This window comes from Lindgomyces ingoldianus (genome assembly GCF_010093535.1).
Source record: "Lindgomyces ingoldianus strain ATCC 200398 unplaced genomic scaffold BDR25scaffold_38, whole genome shotgun sequence".
NCBI lineage: Eukaryota > Fungi > Ascomycota > Dothideomycetes > Pleosporales > Lindgomycetaceae > Lindgomyces > Lindgomyces ingoldianus.
The window spans coordinates 516,354-539,042 of record NW_022985199.1 but is presented as its reverse complement, the minus strand read 5'-3'; the positions used below and the strand labels follow the sequence as shown (position 1 = coordinate 539,042).

General features: G+C 50.0%; 6 protein-coding genes across 6 annotated transcripts; 2 read left to right on the top strand and 4 right to left on the bottom strand.

Moving 5' to 3' along the window:
- Positions 1-525: 525 nt before the first annotated feature.
- Positions 526-1,770, bottom strand: BDR25DRAFT_295210 (60S ribosomal protein L7-B). Its single transcript, XM_033688827.1, has 5 exons — positions 1,685-1,770; positions 1,522-1,630; positions 1,286-1,452; positions 892-1,234; positions 526-839 (listed from the first exon to the last, which is right to left on the bottom strand). The coding sequence occupies exons 1-5, from the start codon at positions 1,696-1,698 to the stop codon at positions 723-725; spliced, it is 750 nt and encodes a 249-aa protein (XP_033542434.1). The 5' UTR covers positions 1,699-1,770; the 3' UTR covers positions 526-722.
- Positions 1,771-1,916: 146 nt separating this feature from the next.
- On the top strand, positions 1,917-4,814 carry BDR25DRAFT_306682 (S-adenosyl-L-methionine-dependent methyltransferase). The gene is made up of 3 exons (XM_033690685.1): positions 1,917-2,145; positions 2,196-2,425; positions 2,474-4,814. The coding sequence occupies exons 1-3, from the start codon at positions 2,125-2,127 to the stop codon at positions 4,683-4,685; spliced, it is 2,463 nt and encodes an 820-aa protein (XP_033542433.1). The 5' UTR covers positions 1,917-2,124; the 3' UTR covers positions 4,686-4,814.
- A 63-nt stretch (positions 4,815-4,877) lies between these two features.
- On the bottom strand, positions 4,878-8,071 carry BDR25DRAFT_85288 (glutamine-dependent NAD(+) synthetase with GAT domain-containing protein). The gene is made up of 12 exons (XM_033699149.1): positions 7,971-8,071; positions 7,754-7,795; positions 7,599-7,699; positions 7,391-7,545; positions 7,299-7,337; positions 7,182-7,243; positions 7,004-7,134; positions 5,901-6,952; positions 5,793-5,842; positions 5,620-5,739; positions 5,353-5,550; positions 4,878-5,254 (listed from the first exon to the last, which is right to left on the bottom strand). Exons 2-12 carry the CDS (start codon positions 7,791-7,793, stop codon positions 5,070-5,072), a joined length of 2,133 nt encoding a protein of 710 aa, XP_033542432.1. The 5' UTR covers positions 7,794-7,795; positions 7,971-8,071; the 3' UTR covers positions 4,878-5,069.
- Positions 8,072-8,342: 271 nt separating this feature from the next.
- BDR25DRAFT_85303 (uncharacterized protein) lies at positions 8,343-12,661 on the top strand. The gene is made up of 4 exons (XM_033699150.1): positions 8,343-8,812; positions 8,865-10,713; positions 10,765-12,241; positions 12,305-12,661. Exons 1-4 carry the CDS (start codon positions 8,709-8,711, stop codon positions 12,526-12,528), a joined length of 3,654 nt encoding a protein of 1,217 aa, XP_033542431.1. The 5' UTR covers positions 8,343-8,708; the 3' UTR covers positions 12,529-12,661.
- Positions 12,662-12,997: 336 nt separating this feature from the next.
- On the bottom strand, positions 12,998-14,643 carry BDR25DRAFT_336980 (uncharacterized protein). Its single transcript, XM_033693151.1, has 2 exons — positions 14,378-14,643; positions 12,998-14,324 (listed from the first exon to the last, which is right to left on the bottom strand). The coding sequence occupies exons 1-2, from the start codon at positions 14,537-14,539 to the stop codon at positions 13,350-13,352; spliced, it is 1,137 nt and encodes a 378-aa protein (XP_033542430.1). The 5' UTR covers positions 14,540-14,643; the 3' UTR covers positions 12,998-13,349.
- Positions 14,644-16,053: 1,410 nt separating this feature from the next.
- On the bottom strand, positions 16,054-17,573 carry BDR25DRAFT_239310 (uncharacterized protein; the record flags this gene model as incomplete). Its single annotated transcript, XM_033685672.1, has 7 exons — positions 16,054-16,437; positions 16,515-16,711; positions 16,764-16,881; positions 16,932-16,963; positions 17,021-17,137; positions 17,245-17,313; positions 17,435-17,573. 7 exons carry the CDS (start codon positions 17,571-17,573, stop codon positions 16,054-16,056), a joined length of 1,056 nt encoding a protein of 351 aa, XP_033542429.1.
- Between the last annotated feature and the right edge of the window lie 5,116 nt (positions 17,574-22,689).

Genomic DNA, 22,689 nt, shown 5'->3' with positions numbered 1-22,689 from the left:
TGTTGTAGAGGTAGACGGAGCAGGTGAAGAGCGAGGCACAAATAAGGAACAGGTAGAACTTCCGGGCTTTTGGGTACATTGGTTGCGACTTTTGCGAGCACTGGTAGATTAATGAATAATAGGATGAATGTCTGGGAGTTTTTGGGAGTTCATGGGTGAGGTGTCGTTAAATATGGAGCTGGTGGTTTGATCCAGATATTTTGAGGTTCAGCTTGACTCGATACGAAAAACGGACGCAAAGCGCCACCGTGGCGCCATTCAGGTGATCTGGCCCGTACGCAGGGCGGATGGAACGAGAATGTCTGAACAGAAGATCGTACAGTACTTGAGGGGCCTCGATTGGACAGGAGACAATAGTGTGGATAGGTCGTATTCGAATGTGCTATCGGGTAAATGGGTGGAGGTTACGAAAAAGTCCTGCTAAGCGAACAACTCAATACTGTAACCAAGAGCGCTATTGGTCACCTGCGGGCATTTTGAAACGGGCAAAGACACAAAATGTGAGTGAATAATTGTTTGGTATTTGATTGGTGCCTGATTCTTGCCGAGTAAGCTCGCAAACCTGCATCCATCTCACAGCATTGCAAAAGCCTATCGACCAACCCAGACCACTTTTATTCGTCCAGGGCTTCGTTGACCAAGGTTAAAGCATATGGCCTTCGTGGGGAATCATCGAGCAGACCCGCGTTACGCCAGCATAATCCTTCAAAGCAATTCGAGCCCTAGTTCATCTGCTTGATCAAAGTGTTGATATAGTCCTCGCGGTTGCCAAGATCTCCTCCCTCGATAAAGTGTTTAAATTTTCGAGGCCGGAAGCCACCCGTAGGGTTGGAGAGCTTCTATAATGCATGTTAAGATAAATTCAATTACGTAGACTGCGATTGGACGTACGAAGGGCCATAAGAAGTTCGAGACTTGCTTGAAATTGGGACCGACGGTGTAGATCTCGTGGATCAAGTCTTCGATGCAGACGATGCCAAATTTGCCAAGATGCTCTTCGACAATATCATTGTCTGAGAGCGGGAGGCGCTGCTTGTTGACTTTGCCGTATCCGCGCTTGTAGATTAACTCACGGACGCTCTTGAGATTTGGGTATCCATAGGCGATAAAGGGCTCGACGATCTTGAGCATCTCACTTGTAGCCTTCGTCACTCTGATGAAGACGCCATTGTTGATCTGAAGGAGCCGGAGGAGTTGCAACGTCTTGCGCTTCTTGGGATCAATCTTGTTGATACTATGCTTTTGGTCAGCTCCTGATGGTCGACAGGGACGCAGTGTCGCTCACCCTTTAATGCGGATCGCGAAGATGAGCTTGGGTTCAGCTGGCACGAAGAATGAGTGATCCCGCTTCGCAGAGCGCTTTGCCTGAATCAGGTCGCGCTCTGCTTTGCGGTACTCCGCCAGATAGCCTTTCGCACGCTCGAATATGACGGATCGTTTCTTCTTGTTGGCCTAAGATAGTCTTAGCCAACTGTGTTGCTCCTAACTGCAAAAGCAGATCTAAGGAGACGGGTGCCGGACCTCGCGTTTCTTCTGCAGCTCAGCAGCGCGGGCAGCGGCGACTTTCTGCTGGGCCTTGTTCTTCTTCAGAACCAACTCGGGGACAAGGCTGTCCTGTGTAGGGACGGTTCTGCGCAGATTAGAGGTGTTAGAGGCGAGACTCAATCACACGGAAGCGACTTACGTCTTTCCGGCCATTGTTACTAATGCAAGACCCGAAACTGGGAGTGAAGCTGGTGGTGAAGCTGGCGGGGGAGGCTGGAGAAGTTGTTTCGAAGAGCCGGCATGGAGAGAGTTCGCGAAATTGAACTGTTGTGTGGGTGCCAAGACGCCAAGATTTCAGCCTCCTTGCACCTGCCCCGCCACAGAGCTCCTTCGCCCAGAATTTGTGCGCAACTTCACACTCTTCCTCGAGACAGCAACCACGAGCGACATCACTCGTAGCCTTCGGATATAGCCCCACCAACTGTATCTGAGTAGCTGGTACTGCCACTTGCTAGACTCCTGGCGAACATTTAGAGTAGTAGACTTCAGTCACAGGATATTCACAGCTTCTCACTCGTCCCGGGCTCAAAGTTCGCTTTAGCTACTCGCGACTGCCAATTGAGCTCTACTCACGCGAGAATGGCGCGGGGAGGCTCCAAGGTATGCTCGTTAGAGGCCCACCCTGCTAAACAGCCGCTGACCTCTTCCAGAGGGGAAACCGCGGAGGTGGGAACCGCCATGGCAACAAGAAGGGGAGCAAGCGCAACGACCGATCTAATGCTGTTCGCAGCGAGCCGTGGTCTACCATACCGAGAACAAATGATTACTATGAGGCCTACTACAGCCAGGGCGGGTTCATGGGATACGATGAGCTCACTAAAATGTGGGAGTACATGAAGACAGACCTGCCCACCAGCTGGCGCTTCACTGGGACCAAGACGTGGGTCTATACTTTTGCATGCTCACGTTATGTCAGCTGACCTCCTAGTGATGCTCTCGCCGTTCGAGACATCTTCAAAGAACGGTACATTCCCCGAATTGCCGCGACTGAATGGGAAGGACAGCCTGTGCAGCCTCCAGAGCCTGTCTCTGCCTTTCCCGACGAGCTCACCTGGCACATGAAGACTGACAAGAAGGTCATTCGTCGGAACAAGCAGTTTGCAGAATTCCAGAAATTCTTGGTCGCAGAGACCAGTTCAGGCAACATCAGCAGACAAGAGGTCGTAAGTATGGTCCCGCCACACTTCCTCGATGTCAAACCTGGAATGGTTGTCCTAGACATGTGCGCCGCTCCAGGCAGCAAATCAGCTCAATTAGCGGAGATGATTCATGGTGATGAAGAGGACCGTGTCCAGATGGCTGCCTCAAGTAACGCACATGACATGTCCGACAAATCTGGCGATTATAGCGATGATGGGCGATCAACGGGGCTGCTGGTCGCAAATGATACCGATTATAAGCGCGCCGGAATGCTAGTTCACCAGGTCAAGCGGCTTAATTTCCCCAATCTCATCATTACCCAGCACGACGCAGCCGCCTACCCGTCCCTAGAGATTCCTGCCGGACCTGCTGGAGGAAAGAAGAAATACCTCAAGTTCGATCGCGTCCTCGCTGACGTCCCCTGCTCTGGAGATGGCACGACTCGAAAGAACACCAATGTCTGGCAGAAATGGACCCCCAAGGATGCACTCGGACTTCACGGCTTACAAGTGCGGATCCTCATCCGAGGCCTTCAGTTACTCAAGAAGGGTGGTCGCCTGGTTTACTCTACCTGTAGCATGAACCCTGTCGAAAACGAGGCTGTGGTCGCAGACGCTATCAGGCAGTGCGGTGGCGTATCTAAAGTCACGGTTGTGAATTGCGACGACCACCTCCCCAACCTCATCCGACGGCCCGGATTAAAGACGTGGAAAGTCATGGACATGTCAAGCGTACTATTAGAAGATAAGAAACCTCACATGTTTACAAGCTGGGAGAAGTTCGAGGAGGTGAGGGAATCAGTCAAGGATGAAAACCGCTCGTTCTCTCGAAACATGACTCCGGGCATGTTCCCCCCCACCAACATGTCTGAAGAGGAGCGCATACCACTCGAGAACTGCATGCGAGTCTACCCGCATCTGCAGGATACTAGCGGTTTCTTCATTACCGTCCTCGAAAAGAAGGAGGATATCAAGGTCGCCCAAGTACCCAGCAAGACCGAGGAAGAGTCAGGGCTAACGGAGACACAAAATGGTACTTCGTTGTCAAGAGCTGGATCAAAGAGGCAGCGATCGGAGGGTGCGGATGAATCTCAGTCACCAAAGCGAGTGAAGACATCATTCACTAACGGTACTGAGCCAGATATTGTAGCAACAGAGGATACCCAAACTCCAGTTACTACCAACGTGGACGCTAAAATGTCAGCAAACGGCGCCGTTAAAGACGAGAAGGACACCAAGGAGATCTTCAAAAAACTCAACCGAAATGGCCAGCCCGCCCAAACCGAGTTCTTCGAATACCTCGCCCCGGATGACCCAACTATCAAAAACATCACCGACTTCTTCGGCATCTCGGCGCGCTTCCCTCGCAACCGCTTCATGGTCAAGAACAAGGAAGGTATCCCTGCCAACAAAATCTACTACACATCCGAACTCGCAAAGGATATTTTAACCATGAATAAAGACCGCGGCGTCAAGTTCGTGCACTGTGGCGTCGTCACCTTCATGTCGCACAAAGTCAAAGACACCGACAACCCTGGCGCAAAGTGGCGACTCCAAGACGACGGAATCCGGATCCTCGAGCCCTGGGCTGCGAAGCGCATCATCACACTCAAGAGCAAGGCCACGTTGCACAAACTGCTCATTGAGATGTTTCCGATCATGCCAAAGGACGGGAAGCACAAACTCGACGATGTGGGCGACCAGCTTGCGGAGATGGATGTTGGTTGCTGTTTCCTCAAGATCGAGAAATCGGATGGCGGCGATAGCATGCCATTCCCAATGGTCCTTCCTGTCTGGCGACATCCGGGTTCGATCAACCTCATGGTATCGAATGAGGATCGGTTGGCGCTGTTGCTGAGGTTCTGGGATGAGCTGAACCCGCCCATTATCAATCATGTCAAGGACAAGCAGGCTGCGAAGGAGGCTGCTTTGGCTGTTGAGGATCAGGAGACTGCTCTTGCAGTTGAGGGTCAGGAGATGGTAGATATTGAGGACAAGTAGGCGCGCGACAGGTTTTTCATATGAGGGCATTAGGTTCCAATAGAGCGAGGTGAAGGTAAGATAGCAGAGCACTCACTGTGCTCATATATAGTGCATATGGAGAAGGCTCAGCCTTCTTCCCAACCGTTCCTTTCTAGTACAGCATTTCACCATTCAACGTACAACCTTACCAGAATAGAATTGATATGCTGAACCTCTTGCTGGAATTAGCGAGAAAGGCAACAGTAGGCACATTTCCGCCCTAAGCAACCCCTATCCATTCTTACTCTCCCCAGTATGCTATTAGATAACGTGTACCAAAGCCAAAATAAACCCCAACCACCTAGCCTCTTACTAGAATCAGCTCGCTCATCAACATGATGCAAATTTCTAGCCTAGTTTCCCCTATTCATTCACACCCCCCTCTTTCTCCAACTGCGCAACAACCTCATCGATCCGCTTGAAGCTCCAACTCTCGAAGAACGCGGGATACAGAAACGGTCGGAGATCAAAGCGATTGTCGTCAGGTGAGTAGCCTTCGGCGTGATAGGCGGGTGTCATGGTTGTCATTTTGTGGCGGTTTATCGCATCTAAATATTTGATCAGCACAACACCACCTGTCACCCGCAGAACTAGCCCTAGGATATGGGAAGGAGGGGAGGAGAAATGGGAGGAATGGGTATCTTACAGAAATGATGAAACCGCTTAACCTTAACCGCAACCTCGCTTGGCGAGCACTTATCTCGCCAGTCATGCAGCAGGCGTTGAAACATGCCATAGGGACCTAGTTTCGCTTCTTTACGTAGCTTGCCAAAGATGCTGAGCTCGTCGTACGTCATCCCCATATCGGCTTCATCAGATTGCACGTAGTCGTGGGTTATGGGCTCTGTGGGTGATGGGTTTGTTAGATAGACATAGAATCAATAGTGGGGTGGAGTGGGGAGGGTTTTTTTACCTAGTTCGGCAGTTGGGATTGCGTCGATGAATTCGTCTAGGATGGGGAGACTGAATTCGGAACAAGCCCAGTGGATGAAGCGCTTTAGGTCGGTTTTGGAAATACTGCCGATGGGATTTACTGGAGTTTGTTAGCTGAGGGAATCGGGATAGTGGGGAGATAAGATGGCCTACTGTCTGCACTACTGCAGTCATACTTGGTCAGGTAGCCTCGGAGGCATTCACTATGAGCATCAGATGTTAGCCTAGAATGAGAAGCTGGAAGCTGGGCAAAGAACATACTCAACGTTCGCTGATCCAAGGACGAGCAGCCCACCACCGCCAGGACGTTTCCGGACCGTCGGCAGCATCTGTGCGAAATAGTATGCCGTCACCATACGCGTCCGTGCTTGAATGTTCTGAAGAGCGAGATTCTCGGAAACCGCTCCACCATGCACTTTAAATTGTGGCTCGAAGCCGGTTGCTTGTGTGAGAAGTCCTTTCTCTGCATGGAAGACATCGTCGATGTTCATGTCTGTGTGGTACGCGCCGATATCCTTTGCAAGTCGTTCAGCGCGTGAGCGAGTTTCTTTGGACGACTGCGCAGCCATGCCCATGTACACGGTGTGGAAAATGCGGTTACAGAGTTCCTGGGGCGTCTTGGGGAACCAGTCTTCTGCCTCGTATGCACCAGCAATGCGTTGTACGTCCGCTTTCACTTGGGTATTTCCATTCTTAAGAGCATCCATGATGATCCGACACATACTGAAGACAATGACGGCCGTGGCGCAGGAATCAATACCTCCGCTAAGAGGAACGAGGAAGCCTGCAGCTTTGCTCCTGCGCAGGTAGTCCCACAACCAGCATGCAGGTCCAAGTGCTATCTCCTCCTCCGGTTTGTGGACTCGAAGGCTTTGATGCCTTGACGGAGTCACATTAGGATCAAAATCGCTGTCCCCACTAGAAAGACTAAAGGTGGTCTCGATTCGTTGATAAGTCGGTGCTTGAAGGGACTGGAGACCTCGTGATGGCGCAAACCTGTAGGCTCGAACTTCCTCGATATCGACAACTGCTGTGACAACTTCGACGTCGTTCAAAGAGAACTGAGAGCCTTGGGCTACAATTTCTCCGTTGATGATGACCATGGCACATCCGTCGTAATACAAGCGGTCGCCATCACAACCTTGTTGGTTTGAGTACAGATAGACGCCGCCGTTTTTGCGTGTAGCTTCCTGAATGAGAGAGATTCGAGTGTCCAACTTGCGAAGACTATGGTGACTGCCAGAAGAATTTGTAAATATCTCAACGCCGTTCAGACCCATGGCATTGTGGGGTGAATTTGGTGTGAACAGCTCCTATTCGACAATTCAGTATAGGCATCCGAAAAAGGAAGTAGTAAATCAGACCTCGCATGTCTCTGCTCCGAAACATGTATCCGGAGTTGAAATCACAGCGTCTCCTATGGGAACCTTCTGGCTCCCTTGTACGTTAGCAATCAATCGAGGAAGGTAGTATTCCTCAACATGGGTCGGACGTCCTGAGCCTATTAGCATTCACAGTTTCAACCGTTAACGGCGTCCATACCCCAGGGGATGAAGTATCTCATTTCTCTATAGTTGCCGTCATTGGCGAGCCATAACTTCGGTCTAGACTTGGTTCAGTATGGACAACCATATTATACATTTGTAGAGCCACACCCACCGGATCAGGATAATCTTTCCGTTTAGGGCGATTATTCGACTGTGGCAAAGTAAGGTTTACATGTCCTACTGAAGGTCCGAAAGCTATGTTACCTATTGAACCTATTGTTGCGATGTATGACTGGCATCCCAATGTCAAGGAGTATGCTATGGCAAGATGCATCATTCAAGATATTGAGGAGCATTTCCCAGCAATGGAGATACAGGTCGCCTTCGAGAAAGTGATCCAGACAGCCATAGCCACAGACCTGTTCCAGACTCGAGGATTAGGAAGGCTTCACAAGACTCGGGGAAGATGTACCTCGAGTTCTGGTCCGACACGAAGAGTGGCTCCCCGAGCTTTAGCTTCATGTATACTCTCTTTAATTCTCGCGAGGTTACCCTCCCAGTCAAGTGCCCACTCTAGAATACGCGTCAGTTGTCAGATGACATTTAAACGGGTATTTGGATACGCACGATTAAGCGAGCAAGTCGCCACGGTCATTAAACGCCCCATGACTGCGTGCTGGGTTAGCGATGACTTCAAAGCAGTTCTGTCAAGTTGACATTGGCTCGAGTGGACGGATGGTACAGACGAGAGTGGTGGTGATTGGCTCCCTTGACTCATACAAGCCCTCCCAGGAAGAAGTGGCCCGTCTGAGCCCTAATTCACAGGAACAGAGACCGAACTTACTTTAATAAAGAATCTTCACCCCGTAGATACCATTCAGCTAAGACTCTGCTTTCGTGTTGTGAGGCAACCGTGAAGCACAGCGGATCCGTTCCAAGGCTGCTGCTCAGAAGCGCGGACCGGATGTAAGGCTGAGTATTTGTGTGTATGGGTCACGTGCTCGGCAATCTCAGCAACAGAAACCCAGGACCAGAAAACATCAAAGCAGGCATCGGCAGCCCGATCTTGAGACACAATGCCAAAGGCGCTGATCGGTATGTTCACATCGCGGCATTTTCCAGGACAATGGTTGGCTGATATGTCAAAACTCCCGAGGGATTGCTTCCTCGCACGGATGGCCTCTTGAGCCTGGAACCAGCAAGAGAACCGCAGACTCTGAATTTAGGCTTGGCGCGGGGTCTGAGAACTTCGGCGTCGATCTCTGCTGGGGGTAGAGTAGACGCCAGACACACTCCAGCTCTGGCTGCGGTGGTTCAACAGGGCCTAATTGATGAGTTCCGCTCCGCTTATGACATCATACCATTGGTCCCGCACCGCAAAGAATCGGAAAGCCTGCGCGGTCTGCGCCCAGTCACTCCCGCCCTCCACCCTGCGCCTGACAAAGTTCCTCCCGGCCAAGTCCAGACCCATACCTGGTCGAGCCTTCATTCCACGACTGCCACTGTCTTCCTGTCCTCACGTGCGCGGCATGTCCTCTTTCCTCGCTCCTCGTCGCGCCTTTTCCGCCCCCTACAACACTCCATGATGGGCGGCCAACTTCCTTCGTCAACGAGCTCTGTCCCCGCAAAGGCCTCCAAGCGAGAAATGGAGGTCACCGACAGGACGAAAGAGCGGGAATTCTACCGGTGAGTGTCTCTCGACCCTACTCGAAGTCTTCTGGTTCTGACAGGCCTGCAGCTACTATCAGAAGTCGCAGCCCCTTAAGGCCGACGACGTCCCTGGTCTCCAGCCTGTGGCGCGCGCACCAAGTCCTCCTCTAGTAGAGCCGTGCAAGCCTTGTCTTTCTGATGATCCTGCCCTCACTGCTTTTGCGCAATTGGGGGCCCTCCGCCTAAACACGCGTCGCTGCTTGATTTCGTTCTTCGATCGAAAGACTTGCTATATCCTCGCAGAGGCCACGAGGACTCTGTCTCTGCAAACCGGCGAAGCTCAATTCGAGGAAGACAATTTGTGCTGGGGTACCACGACATTCCCAAAGCAAAAGAGCATCTGTTACTATACGGTGAATCTGCCACTGGACGATGCAGGGCCGGACTATGACGATTTCAGCAACATCCCGTCACTCGTCGTCAACGACCTATCTCTAGATGCTCGCTTCAACGACTACCCCTTCGTGGTCGGCTATCCATACTCCCGGTTTTACGCCGGTGTACCCATCCGCAGTCCTAAGGGACATAGTATAGGCACGTACTGTGTGCTTGATGAGACACCACGCGATGGCATTTCTTCCGTAGATTTGTCTTTTCTGAAAGGCATGGGCTATACGATCATGAAGCATTTGGAAATGAAGCGGGCTGCGGAGGATCACAGACGTGGGGGTACTATGGTGAGGAGTTTAGGCTCGTTCGCAGAAGGCAAGGCTAGCCTGGAGGAATGGTGGCAGGACCCATGGGAGATGGAGGAAGGAGGAACTGCTGGGCCCGTGGAGACAGCGACTGCGCCGCGTCAGCGTCGACAAACCATGTCTTCCGCTCCAACGCCTAGACCCAATATGGAAGAGCCAGTGCTGCTCAACCGAAACGACAGTCTGGATTCAAGCAACCCCAGCGTGAACAGTCCGAATCCGACGTCTCCTGGAGCCGTTGCTCCTGGTAGTGCCAATATCACGCCTGTTTCCGAGATCACTGCAAACTCTCGCCCATCAGTGGTTGCTACCAAGTCTGCGTCGTCAACAATAGATGGAACGCAACAAGATCGAGTGTCCCCGGAGGTTAGGGCAACCTTCACCCGGGCTACCACTATGATCCTAGAGGCGACAGAGGCGGATGGCGCAATATTCTTCGACGCCAAGGTCAGTACCTTCGGTGGCCTTGTCGAAGATGAGCTTGCGCAAGAGCAACCGGTGGATCCATCTGAGCAAGATAAACCATGTATCATCCTTGGCGAGTCTCTTGATAAGAACAGCGCGACCTCTGACGACTTGCCTAGTGGGACATACACCATGACGGAAAGTGTCCTTCGATATCTCCTACGCGCGTATACTCATGGTCAGATATTCAACTTCGATGACGACGGAGCCTCTGAGATGCCGGGTGGTGCCACTGCAGTGGAGCCGGAAGTACAGCCGCAGCTGACGCCTTTGGCCGAGACGCTCGAATTCCTTGCTCCTAAGAAATCGGAATCCGCAAGAAGCCAGGACGATGAGAATCTTCTCCGTGAGGTTTTCCCTACAGCTCGTAGCCTCGTCTTATATCCATTATGGGATGCGCATCGCGATCGATGGTACGCTGGAGCCATCATCTGGAGTTCGGACCCCATGCGTGTGTTTACTAGCGAGCAAGAACTCAGTTATCTCGCGGCATTTGGCAACATTATTATGGGAGAAGTGGCACGTCTCGACACAAAGCTGGCGGATGCTGCTAAAGGCGACTTCATTTCATCAATTAGTCATGAGCTTAGGTCACCTCTCCACGGTATTCTTGGATCTTGTGAATTGCTTAGGGACACCTACCTCGACACGTTCCAGCTAAGTACCGCCCAGACGATCGAGACGTGCGGAAAGACTTTACTGGATACCATCAATCATGTAAGTTTCCGCTTTCAACCTTGCGCTTGAATCGTCTAACATATTGCACAGGTTCTCGATTTTGCAAAGATCAACAATCTTACGCGCGGGACGTCCAAGCGTCAGAAGAAGCGTTCTCAAAGCTCCAAGCAAGTCATCACTTCTAGCCAGGGGCATGCGAACGACATTATGACTCTGATCACCGATGTCGACCTCAGCGTGTTGACTGAGGAGGTTCTTGAGACCGTGTTTGCTGGACATAACTTCCAGAAGAGCGCCGTAAAGGCATTCCAGAAGCATAAGCCGGCTAACGACGTTGCTCCAATTGCTGTCATCGTCGATATCAATAAGAGTGATAATTACGTCTTCCGGACTCAGCCTGGAGCGTGGCGCCGTGTTCTCATGAACCTATTCGGCAACTCTCTGAAGTACACACAGGCCGGCTATATCAAGGTCAAGCTTCAAGCTGGACGTGGCAGTCCAACAGATGAAGTCTCTGACGTTCGCCTTACGATCAGTGATTCTGGCATCGGAATGTCGGAGGACTACGTGAACAATCGAATTTTCCATTCTTTCGCGCAGGAGAATCCTCTCAGTCAGGGGACAGGTCTCGGCCTTAGTATCGTGAAACAAATCGTCCAGTCTCTAGGCGGCGACATCGACGTCCGCAGTCAAAAGGGATACGGAACTAAATTCACTGTCTACTGTCCGTTGAAGCTGTCAATGATGTCTCCTACTGTTCATGCCGCCATGCCGGACAAGGATCTGTGGTCTATCACGAGGCGAACCAAGGGCATGAAAGTTGCTTTCGTGGGATTTGATGACGAGATGGAATACTTCCCAGTCAAGAACCCCAAGAGCAAGAATGCTAGTGTGTTGACGCTGAAGGCGCTGGACAGTCTCTGTACTGACTGGTTTGGAATGCGAATCCAGCACCATGGATCCCCCAAGGCCACGACACCAGACCTCTTCGTAGCAACTGAAGCTGGCGCGAAAATGCTTCGCCAGCAGTATATAAGCAACCCAGACTCAGCTCCGATGTCTCCGGTCATTTCCCTGTGTCAAGGCGCCGCGTCCGTGCAGTCATGTACGGCGATTACTGTCCCAGGCCAGATCTTCGAATGCGTTACCCAACCTTGTGGTCCACACAAACTCGCCAAGGCTTTGACCTCCTGCCTTGATCGCCATTCAAATCGAATAATGACCCGGTCAGCAGAGACCGATACTGCGATCCCCAACGTAGAGGCTCTCAGTCTTAAGGAGAACATTAAGGCTCCCACTCTACCGACGGGCTTAGACACCCTGCGACCACCAATCATGTCCACGCTCAGTGCCCCAGAAGTCCTAATGTCACCCTTCAAGAGCTCTGCGATCAACCTCGGTCAAAACCATCACGCGCTGAACTGTCTCGCGGTCGACGACAATCCCATCAACCTGCGTCTCCTCCGCACCTTCATCGAGAAGCTTGGCCATCGCCATAGTCTCGCAACCAACGGCGTCGAAGCCGTCGACCTCTTCAAATCTAACCGCAACTTCGACGTAGTACTAAGTAAGCCCCTTCCCGCACTCTCCATCCCCTTTCCTCAATACGTAACTGACAGTACCTCCCTAGTGGACATCAACATGCCCGAAATGGACGGCCTCGAAGCAGCACGCCAGATCCGCGCACACGAACGCGATACTGGCGCTAGTCCGGTCACCATCATTGCACTCACGGGTGTCGCATCATCGGAAGCGCAGCAAGAAGCCCATGTCTCTGGCATTAACTTATTTTTGATTAAGCCGGTCAGTATCGCGAATTTGGAGGTGGTGTTAAAGGGCGTGGTGAGGGGGTAGGAGAGAAGGAGGTGTTGCTGAGATGGAAGTTGCGGCTGCCTCTTCTTTTAAGATGGTGGGGGAATGAGTGTATATATATTAGGCGTTTTGTCATAAGTGGTTTGTGTGATGGGGCTGGATACCCTTTTCCTGCTTTTGCTTCTGCTCCTGCTTCTAATTGGCTGGCTCGCTGGAGCTCTGGTCTGGATTCTTAGCATTTCATGGTATGGCATAGCATGAGTGGGTGCATAGCGTGGCGTCTATTACCTTCTGCATATTACGATAGTCACGAATGAATGAATAGCAGTAGTTGGATAGTTCTTGCTTTTAAGACAGTGACTGTTTTGGCTGTAGTTTTGTAATAAGTGAGGGTGGGAAAGAAGGTTGCTGGATTTTCGGAGTCGGGAAAGGGATGCTTAGTTCTGTGTAGTTTTAGGGGATGTCGTAGTTTGTACTAGAGCATGTTTCTATCACAGCTTAAGAAACACGTAACTTAGAAATGTAAATTTTGAGAATAAGAACTCAAGGAATACATTTACAGATTCCCGAATATGTTCACAAAATATCAAACATATTTCGAAACGCTTACTAGGTTCCGTTACAAAGGAATTGGATTCATGATCTGCGCTATAGACCATACACATACAGATAGTCGAGAAGGGCCTGTATTGCATATTCCGATAATCCTGTTGCTGCATATCAATAATTCCGAAACGCCAACTCAATAGGATTCATTTTGACACGCCTGCTCAAACCTTAACCGTCACTAAACCCTTATCCTAGCGATCTTTAATTCGCCATGCCCTCGATGTCTTCAAGCGTCCGACATCCCGTACCTACGCTCAAGCAATGTAACCCTGCTGTCTAGCCTGAGCCAAAAACTTGCCCAAAGCTGGTCCCATAATAGCCCAAGTCTCAAAAGCCATGATATGAGCGACGACAAACACCAAAGCAGTGATGATCAAGACGATCTTAGTGTAAAGCTTAATGAGACGGCGACGGGCCTCCCAGTTGAAAGACCTCCACGCATCCAAGAATCCAACGCAGCCCGTTCCGCCCAAGATCTTAGGAACAACTTTTCCGCCGAGGGTGCGGTCAAAAGGAATGATGGTGTCTTGGTCTTCGGGGAGGATTGAGGCTTCGACACGGATCTGGGTGACGTGGGCGGGGAGGACGATGAAGAGGCAGCAGGAGATGACAATGATAATGACGGCGAGGACACGGAAGACTACAGAGACCCACTCGGCACCTGAAAATGCGGCGGGGTTCTGGTTGTGGATGCGGTGCAGGCCGAGAAGCATGCTAGAGCCGTGGGCCACATAGAAGGAGAGGTAGCCGGCAGAGGCGTTGATAGCGGCAGGGAGAGCGAGGAGCTTCCAGTTAGAGCGGGCGGGGATGCGACGCAGGAACTTAGTGTCCGAAGGCATGGAGATGACCTTGTGGGTCCAGGCGGCGTGCAAGTTCGCACAGAGAGCACCAGCAAGGCCGGAGGCGAGAATAAGACGGCCTGGGACGCGGGGAAGGATGGACTCTATGAGATTGCCAACAATGCTAAAGCACAAGTTGTAGAGAAGGAAGGACTTGATACCTCGCCAGCGCGAGAAGCGGCCAGCCTGAGAGATGAGGTGTCGAATCGTTCCACGGATGCTGGAGGTAATGGGCTTCGTGTGGACGAGCGTGATGGTAGGGCCGGTCTCAAGAAGGTCTTCCTTCACATCTTTGGGTGGGGATTCTGAGGATGGGGAGACGGTGATGGCGGCCGAGGGCGTCTCAACCATGGCAAGAGTGGCAATGACATCTTTGAGCGTGTATTCAATCTGTCAGGTGTCAGCTTATACCGGAGTAATAGTGAGAGGTGGGAAACACTTACAGCACTCACGCCGAGGATGAGGACGATGAGGGTGATGGCCAAAACAGCAACACCCCATTTCGGGATCTCTACTTCGGGTGCCTTTTCAACTGCCCTCCGGATGAAGTTCATGGCACGCGGGTGCTCAAGGCTGCGACGAACAGCATGATCGACGTACCCCATGATGAAGAAGTCGTGAGGCAAACAACGAAACCTGTCAGAATGAGAAAACTAGTTTTCGGTGGAAGTGAAGTCAAAGTGGGGTGTTGCTTCAAGGGAAAAAAAAGAGTGGTCAGAACACTGGAAGAAATAGTCGTGCCAGAGAGTGAGAGCGAGTGGGCGTGTTCTTGAAGGCGTCTGGAGACTGGCGGATCGAGGAGGCGCAGCTTGACGCAACCGTTGCCTAGAAGCTCGGATCCTCGTGATCCTGATTCAGCTTGGCCCTGCGCCTATTATTGGCTCCTCTGGAATCCTTCGTGAATCCCACACTGTACTCTCACCCCTTTGCAGTCAATACTTTACCCCTCTTCGCCTCAGGCTTCATGAATTCACAACAAATCCGGCGTGGACAGACTCGTATGTTTCAGAATAGACACAGGAAATACTGATTGATAACATCCACTCATCCACAGCACTCCCTCTCTCTCATTGCCCCCTTATAGATATGTCGGTTGAGCATGTTTTGCGAGAGACAAACAAAGCAACTCTAAATTGGCCTCCATATCTATGACTTCGAGTTGAAGCTGCAGTCTAGCTCCGCCCCTCAGTTTCTGAATCCCCAATGCTTTGTTCCTTTCCAATCCTCGCACCTCCGACCGTGCCGCTTTCCGGTGAAGCTCCGTCTCGCCCCCATATTCGTCCGTATCGGGGCGGTGATACTTATACCTCCGCCCCGACTCCCTATGAAGGCCTTAGCTGGAAAGTAGTGAACCCATTAAATCATTCAATGTGGCCTCTGCTCGCAAAGGGCAGTCGCATGACTCTGACGACCACATTTTGCGAACACGATTTGGATGCTGCTCATCAAAGACTGTGCCAAGGAAATCGTCACCTGTCTGACTCTGAAACAGCCTTACAAGAAGCACCATATTACCGCCCCAAGGGCTAGTTCCACTGCATTGGATCCAATATTATGGCTCAATATATATGCTTCTGTAGGGAAGGGACAAGGAGCATCACTAAACAAAGGGAGTGGATATGAATGTCAAAGCTATTATGATACCACCCCCAGAAAGACCTATCTAAAAGGAAAAAATAATCCCCTCGTGGCCGTCGCCATCGCCGTTCCACACCCTGAACGCTTGTCGTGTACGGAAATGAGCCGACCTCGCCAAAGCCAAGTCCTTCAGAACAAAACCCACCGAAGAGAAATATTCGAATGAAGAATGGGCTAGAGACGCTGGTGGAGAGAGCTTTTGAAGAGGAGATAATACAAGCTAAGGGGGAGTTGTGGTAAAAGTTCCAATTTGCACCAATGCATGCTGGATCTCGACAGTCTGAGAGCAGGAAAGGAGGAGTCGTGATTGGCGTCATGATGACCGTGTCGAGAACCAGACATTAGGTATCGTTATATCCGTGGTCTTCGTGAGTGTACGCGGGTATTGTGTGGAAAGAGTTTTCGCTCAGAGGTCCGGAATATGCAGCTTTAATGGGATTTGGCGATCACGAAAGCCGTTCCAGTGCTTGTCAAGTTTGGCTTAAGAAGCAGGCTCAGGAACTGGTCCACCCTTCTCAGTCACAGGCTCGTGCTTAGGAACCACAGGGAAGTCCCTCTTGACCTCTGGGGAAGCAGAGCGGCCACGATACTGGTTGATGGCATCCTGCGCCTTATGTGTGTACTCGCCTGCGTAGGACTGGAAAGTCTTGGCGGCATTTCCGGTATGCTGGGCGGCCATGTCCTTGATCTGAGTAGCCTGCTGATTCACCATGTGTCCAGCCTGCTCAAGGTGAGCATCGATGACCTTCTTGTTCTTGATGTACACGAGTGGACCAAGATACGCAACGGTGGTGGCGATCAGGGTCAGGCCCCAGAGAGGAACGAATTTAATCAGGAAGTAGGACATCAGCGAGGCGAAGAAGGCCTAAGCATGGAAGTCAGTATGTCATCCTTTAGAGAGGGGATAGAGAGGGAATAGAGTATTGCAGAGTTCAAGCTTACAGAAACGGTTGCATAGACGTTCTCGGCGAAGAGAATCCGCTGGGATTCGATGACGAAGAAGTTGATGAACTGCTCGACATCATCCAAGAGGCGCTCGAGGGAGGCTTTCGGGATGATGAAGTACTTCCGTGGCCGGAACTGGGAGGTGAATCCCCTGCCAAAGGCGAGCTTTCCAGCAATTTCTGCCGTGGCAGTTGCTGTAACCTCTATCAGCATTGTCCCTCCACAACCGAACTGAAGCACACGTACCACCCAGTATCATGTAGATAGCCTTGAAGATGTAGCGAACAACATTGAGGTACCTCGCGGCGAAGATGAAGAGAACCGAAAGCGCAAAGGAAATGGCGGTAGCGCGGGGGTTTTTCCACTTGAATGAATTAGCAGGCATTCATTAGGGGGGCTACATCTCAAACTAACACTAAGCAGACGGTAGAACATGCTATGGTAGTCTGTTCCACATTAGTCCAACTCTAGGCAATAGAGCTTGTGGTTGCGAGGTTGCCTACGTGTTAAGGGCTGACCAGTTGCCGCTGGCTGGTTCGGGGTGGTTCGAGCATTTGCAAGATCAGCAAATTCGCTCTTCGTCTTCGCAGTCTCTGCCTTGACATTCTGTGCAACAGGACCTGGGCATATTAGTGTTATCCTCAGGGATCGGGCGTTGTGGGCACCTGTGTCGCGAGACCACCGTTAGCTCCGAAATTTGCTGCGAGGATGGGGTTGCCTGATGTACATACCTCACCATTCCTGAGATTCTGAGCAGCGGGGTGGTTTGCAACTGAAGCCATTGCGGATTGCGCTGCTTGGAGGTTGTTAGGGTCGGGAAGGGGGATGGTGTGCGAGGTGCAGATAAGACTGTGATGTTATGGCGTTAGGTGCATCTCGGCAAAGGTCGGAGGGGGTGGCATGTCGACGTACCTTACCCTCCAGGAAGCTGGACCCGTTCTGGGCACTCTCCGGATTTGAGCTGCCGTTGGTATAGCTGTCTGCGTTGGAAGGTGCAGATGGGTCCAGGTCTGGCAGGTTGGTGTTGCTGAGCTCGAGATGCGGTGCCTCAGACATGATTTGTTAGAGAATGGGCAAAGGGAGGACTTTCGCAGGGCAGCGCAAGCAGGAAACAAGGACTTTGCAATGATGTCTTCTTGCAGAAAGCTGGGAGCGGGAGCAAAGAAAGTTGTGAGAGGAGTTGGGAGTGTGGCTTGATTGGGGACGGCTTTGTGGGCAAAAGTGTCTCTTGCACTGATGCTCGTGTGCCCTGCCCATCTGCCATTACCTATGACGTTTCACGCTAGCCACAGACAACAAACAAATGATTTCAACCTGCCAACAAAGACTCCACAAAAAAGCCTGCGATGATGCCCTCGAGCGAACATCGGCCTTCACGGGAAGCTCTGTGAGCTTTTTTCCGAAGCCCAGTGGTGGCTGCACCTTTCCACAGCCGTATCCCCAAATCATTCATCGAAACTTCCTTTTTGGTGATCTGCGCCGAAATTGTCACATGTGAAAGCCACCATTCCATGCGAGGTGTCCAGAAATCACGAGGACAAGGCACGATGCCACACTTCTGGAATCCTTCTAGAAGCCTTGCCTTACCTCCCGTCACATTTACCTTATCTGTCATGCAATAGTGGATGCACGAGGAGCTTCGAGAGACTTGAGGCCCATTTAACAGACCAAGCATTGTGATTTGTCCACGGACTATCTGTATTCTATTACGACAACAGTATGTGCATTTGAGCACTCTCATAGACAAGCTTTGTCGCATCCCTAAATTCTCTTCCGAGGAAATTGTGATAAAGTCATAAGACGAAGTCGTTAGAAAATAGTCGGAGAACCTTTACTACAAACCATGCACAAATGGCTTCGTACTCAGCGATTCGGCGAGTATTAGTAACTATACATCTTGGTAGAGAGGCTCACTACGATTAGTCTACCGCATTCGTTCTTTTAATCGTTCCTCTAGGTCAACCTCCTGGATATTGATTTGAAGCCAGCAGAAACATCGAACCCAGGGTCGCGATGAGAAAATCTGGGACGTGGCCGCCTCGAGGAGTAATGCCAGGGTAACGAAAGAGCAGCAACTCACTTTGACACACATCCGATAACGTGTCTTAAATATTTCTCATATTCAATGACCGTTCCAACACCAGCAATGTGAACATAGATTTCGATGGAGCGGCGGACGGGGCGTCGCATAGAGCTCGGAAAATGAGTGGATGGACCGTGGTAGAGACGTGTACGTTCCAAGTACTTGCGTAGTAGAAGCTCATGGTAGAAGTTCACAGTAGAAGTTCATGGTAGATGTTCCACTTCCGTGAGCAACTGGAGAAGAACTGTAAATAGTTGCTCCAGCTGTGCTGGATCGCCACAATTCCGCGCTAGAGACGGTTGGCTCCAAAGCGAACCCGTTCAGACTCAATAAAGTGGACCTGATAAAGGTGTGGCTGAAGCAGATGGTCGTCATCGTCTTCCTTGGTATGTAGCGCCAAATTGCGTTCGTTTAACTATCACTTATTAGTATGCTTACGTATTTCGACATATTCCACATTTGTACTAGTTTCATATTCTACCAAATAAAGCAGCAATTAAGTTCTGCTGATGTGCTCTCGAAGCGGCCGCTTCACCGGACTGATGATGTAGCTGAGTTACCAGCAAAGCCAAGTCAGTATGCCTGGATGATGACCTCTCTTGCCTTGGCCGGCGGGGAACACCTCTTCCATTGCCACTTGATTTCGTCCCCGTTCCCACTCCAGAGAAGTAACCGAATTGAAGCAGCAGTCTAACTTCCTTTTTGGACTTTGCATTCCCCATACCAGGAGTTTCCATGACAGATCTACCCAAGGTCAGAGCCGCCATCGTCGGCGTTATTAGCCTGACTATTCAGATCAAGCACATGGTCTTCGAGCTTGAGCAGGACTGGAAAGATGCGCCAGTAAGTCTAAAGAGCGTTGTGGTCGGGACAGTGATATCTCAAAGCCATCCAAACAGAAACAAACACGAGCATTCTTCTCAACTTAGACTTCGCAAAAGCATTCCAGGGCATATCATTAGTACTGCCATTTGGGCTAGGGTATCGGGCTCAGGTAACATCTGATACCCTTTTTATGCTAGAAACCTGTCAAATCAAGCTTGGATGCCTGAAAGATGACTTAAAGAAGAAAGTTAATAGCCATCTATTCGGCTAGAAACTATATAAGGGCGCTTTGCTGGCTAAAGGGACCTAGGAAACAATTGAAAATTACCACCAGAAATACTAAACAGTAAACAGAATAGTGTAAGTTGATGTAACAATCCTAGGAGCGACGGCCTTCAACGAGGTCAAAGGAGCAAGCAAAAAGCAGCAGGATTACTGCGAGGCTTGAAGCAAAGCTGCCTCAGATATTAAAGATCATGTAGATCACTGGCAAAAGGACCACCAAACTCGCATCATCACCACTTTGGCTCTTATAAATGACGTAGTCCAGTTGCACGAGGGTCATAATAATCGAGATCGTCATGAAAAGCATCAGGCCATTCTAGATTGACTCACCGCACTGGACTATTCTAATCAGCAAAACGACATAATTAGTAGGCAAACAGAAGGGGCGGGGCAATAGCTGCTAGATTCTAAGGAATTCAAAATTGGTCCAGAAGAACGAAGCGGACACTTTCTTTCCCCGGATATTCCGAGGATCTGGCAAAACCCTTACCACATCTATAGTTGCTAATCATCTCCACGTCACATTCTAAAATGACATTACTGTTACTGTTGCATCCCTTCTATTGCAAGTCCATGTATAAACACGTGAGGACACCGACTAAATTTCTTCTACGTCTACTCAATCAGTTGATCTAGGCCCAGCCTTTCCAATCTCTACTAGTAGAATCAAATACAGCCATCTTTCGAAGAAAACTCGAAAGTGCTAAACTTTGTTCTAGTAAACAATTCAACGATTTTCATCCTTGTAGACGCATGACATGAGAGCCAAATCTCTAATAGAGATTGGAAGAAGTTTCTGTTAAAGATCCTCAAACTTCATACTTAGACGGTAGTAAATATCTTGGGAATATCAAGATGAATCCTAGAAGTTGAGAAAGTATTGGGAGGAAGTGTCTCGGTAGAGGCCCGTGCTACTAATGATGATGTATAGAGGTATCTGGAAGCACATATATGAATCCTACTATCATTCGTATCACGCAAAGATGATCTGCAAGAAGAAATCAAGACTAAGATTTCAAAGGCAGTGGATGGATTGTACGTTCTTTCCTCTAACGTCTTACTATATAAACCAACATTTCGTAAGGTTTCCGTTCGCCCAACTCTATGTAGCATCATTAGTTAGGAAGAGATCGCCAAAAACAATGAGAACCTGTATTAAATAAACTGCCGACAGGGTCTAATGTATATGGCCACGCATATAAAGAAGCGATGAAGAGAATTGAAGAATAAGTTGCAGATTCTGAAGAGCTTGCAACGCAAGTACTATTGTGGATTCCCTGTGCTATGAGACGCCTAAAACACGAAATGTTCAATACGCACTTGCTGTCGGAATTGGTAAATTTAAACTTACCTAGGATAATCTTCTGGAAATTGAGGATACGGATAAAGAGAACGATATTGTTTGCTGTCATGGATCCCTCTGAGCTCTATCACAAGCTCGTCTTCATAAGATGTCTGGTACTATGAGAGCGCACTACATTCCGCACGGAGGATAGACCCCCACATTGACACTATCCTTTATCAGCCCTTATTTTACATTCACCATTACAGCTTTCGCGCCCCATCGCATTATGGTATCACAGCTAAGAGCGAAGTTAAGGTGGTGGCGTCTAGCCAGGCGATACTACTTTCTAGGAGTTATCTTTTCAAATACAGCGATCAACGTGTGTCGTGACAACTGAAAAGGGTAGACCTTGTAGCATACTTTAGATTAACAGACACACTTATGGCCTCGCTGAAGTACAGAGCTGATATCGACCCCAAGGACTCTAAGAACGAACGGACGCCGACAGAGGATAGGGTAGTAGTTAAGATGGTGCTAGAGAAGGATTAATACGGCTGCACGCCACAATTATATGCAGTAGGGAGAGGCGTTGGACTGTAGTGAACCTGCTGACTGTCCAAGGTGCCTATATTAAGTCTCAAATAGAGAGCCTGATGACACATTTCAAGCGTCTCCAGACACTGTCCTTTCTTTAGCTAAGCGATTTTGGTCTATTATATTTGCTTCTATAATCTCTTTTACAAAAGGATCCGGGGAGTGAAAGTAGTGTCACTGCAGTAGGCCTAAAATATAATCTACAAATTAATCCCTATTGGTCTATCGTTTCTTAGTAGCAATCTACGAGAGGTAATAATATGCATTGCGAGCTTCTAATGTGAAATACGCTAGGAGAGAAGGCGGTTGACTCAACTTCGACCATACCCTTGTGTAAGCGTCTAGGTTTGGTACGCGAAGAGTTGAGAATGTGGTAGAATATAGGCGACAGCAGCTAGCTTTTGAACTAACAAGAGGGATCCTGTATTTTCTGAAACCCTGGATCCATTAGCTTAGATCCCTCTATTTTCGGAGGCAAACTTAGTAAGGTGTGGTGGTCTCTAAGCTAACCTAACATAATCTATAAGGAAAAGAGTAAGATATGCATCGAAGCAAGGTACCTATGGCAATGCTACCCAGACAAGTGATTTTCCAGGGAACAAGCTCGGATCCGCTGGAGGAAGCGCATGGGTAGTGAACGACACCGTTGTAGGTATGATAACGGCAACCCCAATGGTTTTAGAAGACCAAGACTAAGATAAATCGGGTAGAAGGTTCCTGGATGATAGGGCCAAGTATATATGCCTGACTGGTCAACATAGTCCTCCCAACGCCCGTACAAATTTCGAGACTGCCATAGAGTTTGATTGCCTTTCCGGATAGGAGAGTCCCTAAAAATGTTTTTGGGAGTACCACTCGTTCCAATGTTTGAGGTGTTACAGAAGAACGCACGTTCTTCTTTCTGGCCATGTCGCCAGTCATCAACACCATGTGAATGCCATGCAGGTGATTGCACAGACCGCAAACAGATTTGGGCCCCAAGCACCTGGGAATTGCGACGGCCCTTGCTCAAGTCAGTACATCGAGCAATAGATCAAGAGCCAGCAATCAGAGAGCGGAGTATGCAGGAGAACTTCCCCTCAGCTGGTCAGCTTTGAAAT

Bases quoted from the DNA above. Each gene is read 5' to 3' on its own strand.
- BDR25DRAFT_295210 (XM_033688827.1), bottom strand. The intron at 1,453-1,521 runs GTCCGGCACCCG...AGACTATCTTAG, and splicing joins AGCTGCAGAAGAAACGCGAG to GCCAACAAGAAGAAACGATC. The intron at 840-891 runs GTACGTCCAATC...CATGCATTATAG, and splicing joins CGAACTTCTTATGGCCCTTC to AAGCTCTCCAACCCTACGGG.
- BDR25DRAFT_306682 (XM_033690685.1), top strand. From the start codon at position 2,125: ATGGCGCGGGGAGGCTCCAAG. The intron at 2,146-2,195 runs GTATGCTCGTTA...GACCTCTTCCAG, and splicing joins TGGCGCGGGGAGGCTCCAAG to AGGGGAAACCGCGGAGGTGG. The intron at 2,426-2,473 runs GTGGGTCTATAC...CTGACCTCCTAG, and splicing joins CGCTTCACTGGGACCAAGAC to TGATGCTCTCGCCGTTCGAG.
- BDR25DRAFT_85288 (XM_033699149.1), bottom strand. From the start codon at position 7,793: ATGGGGCGTTTAATGACCGTGGCGACTTGCTCGCTTAATC. The intron at 7,135-7,181 runs GTATGGACGCCG...TAATAGGCTCAG, and splicing joins GAGATACTTCATCCCCTGGG to GACGTCCGACCCATGTTGAG. The intron at 5,740-5,792 runs GTAGGCCATCTT...AACAAACTCCAG, and splicing joins TGACTGCAGTAGTGCAGACA to TAAATCCCATCGGCAGTATT.
- BDR25DRAFT_85303 (XM_033699150.1), top strand. From the start codon at position 8,709: ATGATGGGCGGCCAACTTCCTTCGTCAACGAGCTCTGTCCCCGCAAAG. The intron at 8,813-8,864 runs GTGAGTGTCTCT...ACAGGCCTGCAG, and splicing joins AAAGAGCGGGAATTCTACCG to CTACTATCAGAAGTCGCAGC. The intron at 10,714-10,764 runs GTAAGTTTCCGC...CATATTGCACAG, and splicing joins TACTGGATACCATCAATCAT to GTTCTCGATTTTGCAAAGAT.
- BDR25DRAFT_336980 (XM_033693151.1), bottom strand. From the start codon at position 14,539: ATGGGGTACGTCGATCATGCTGTTCGTCGCAGCCTTGAGCACCCGCGT. The intron at 14,325-14,377 runs GTAAGTGTTTCC...GACACCTGACAG, and splicing joins TCATCCTCGGCGTGAGTGCT to ATTGAATACACGCTCAAAGA.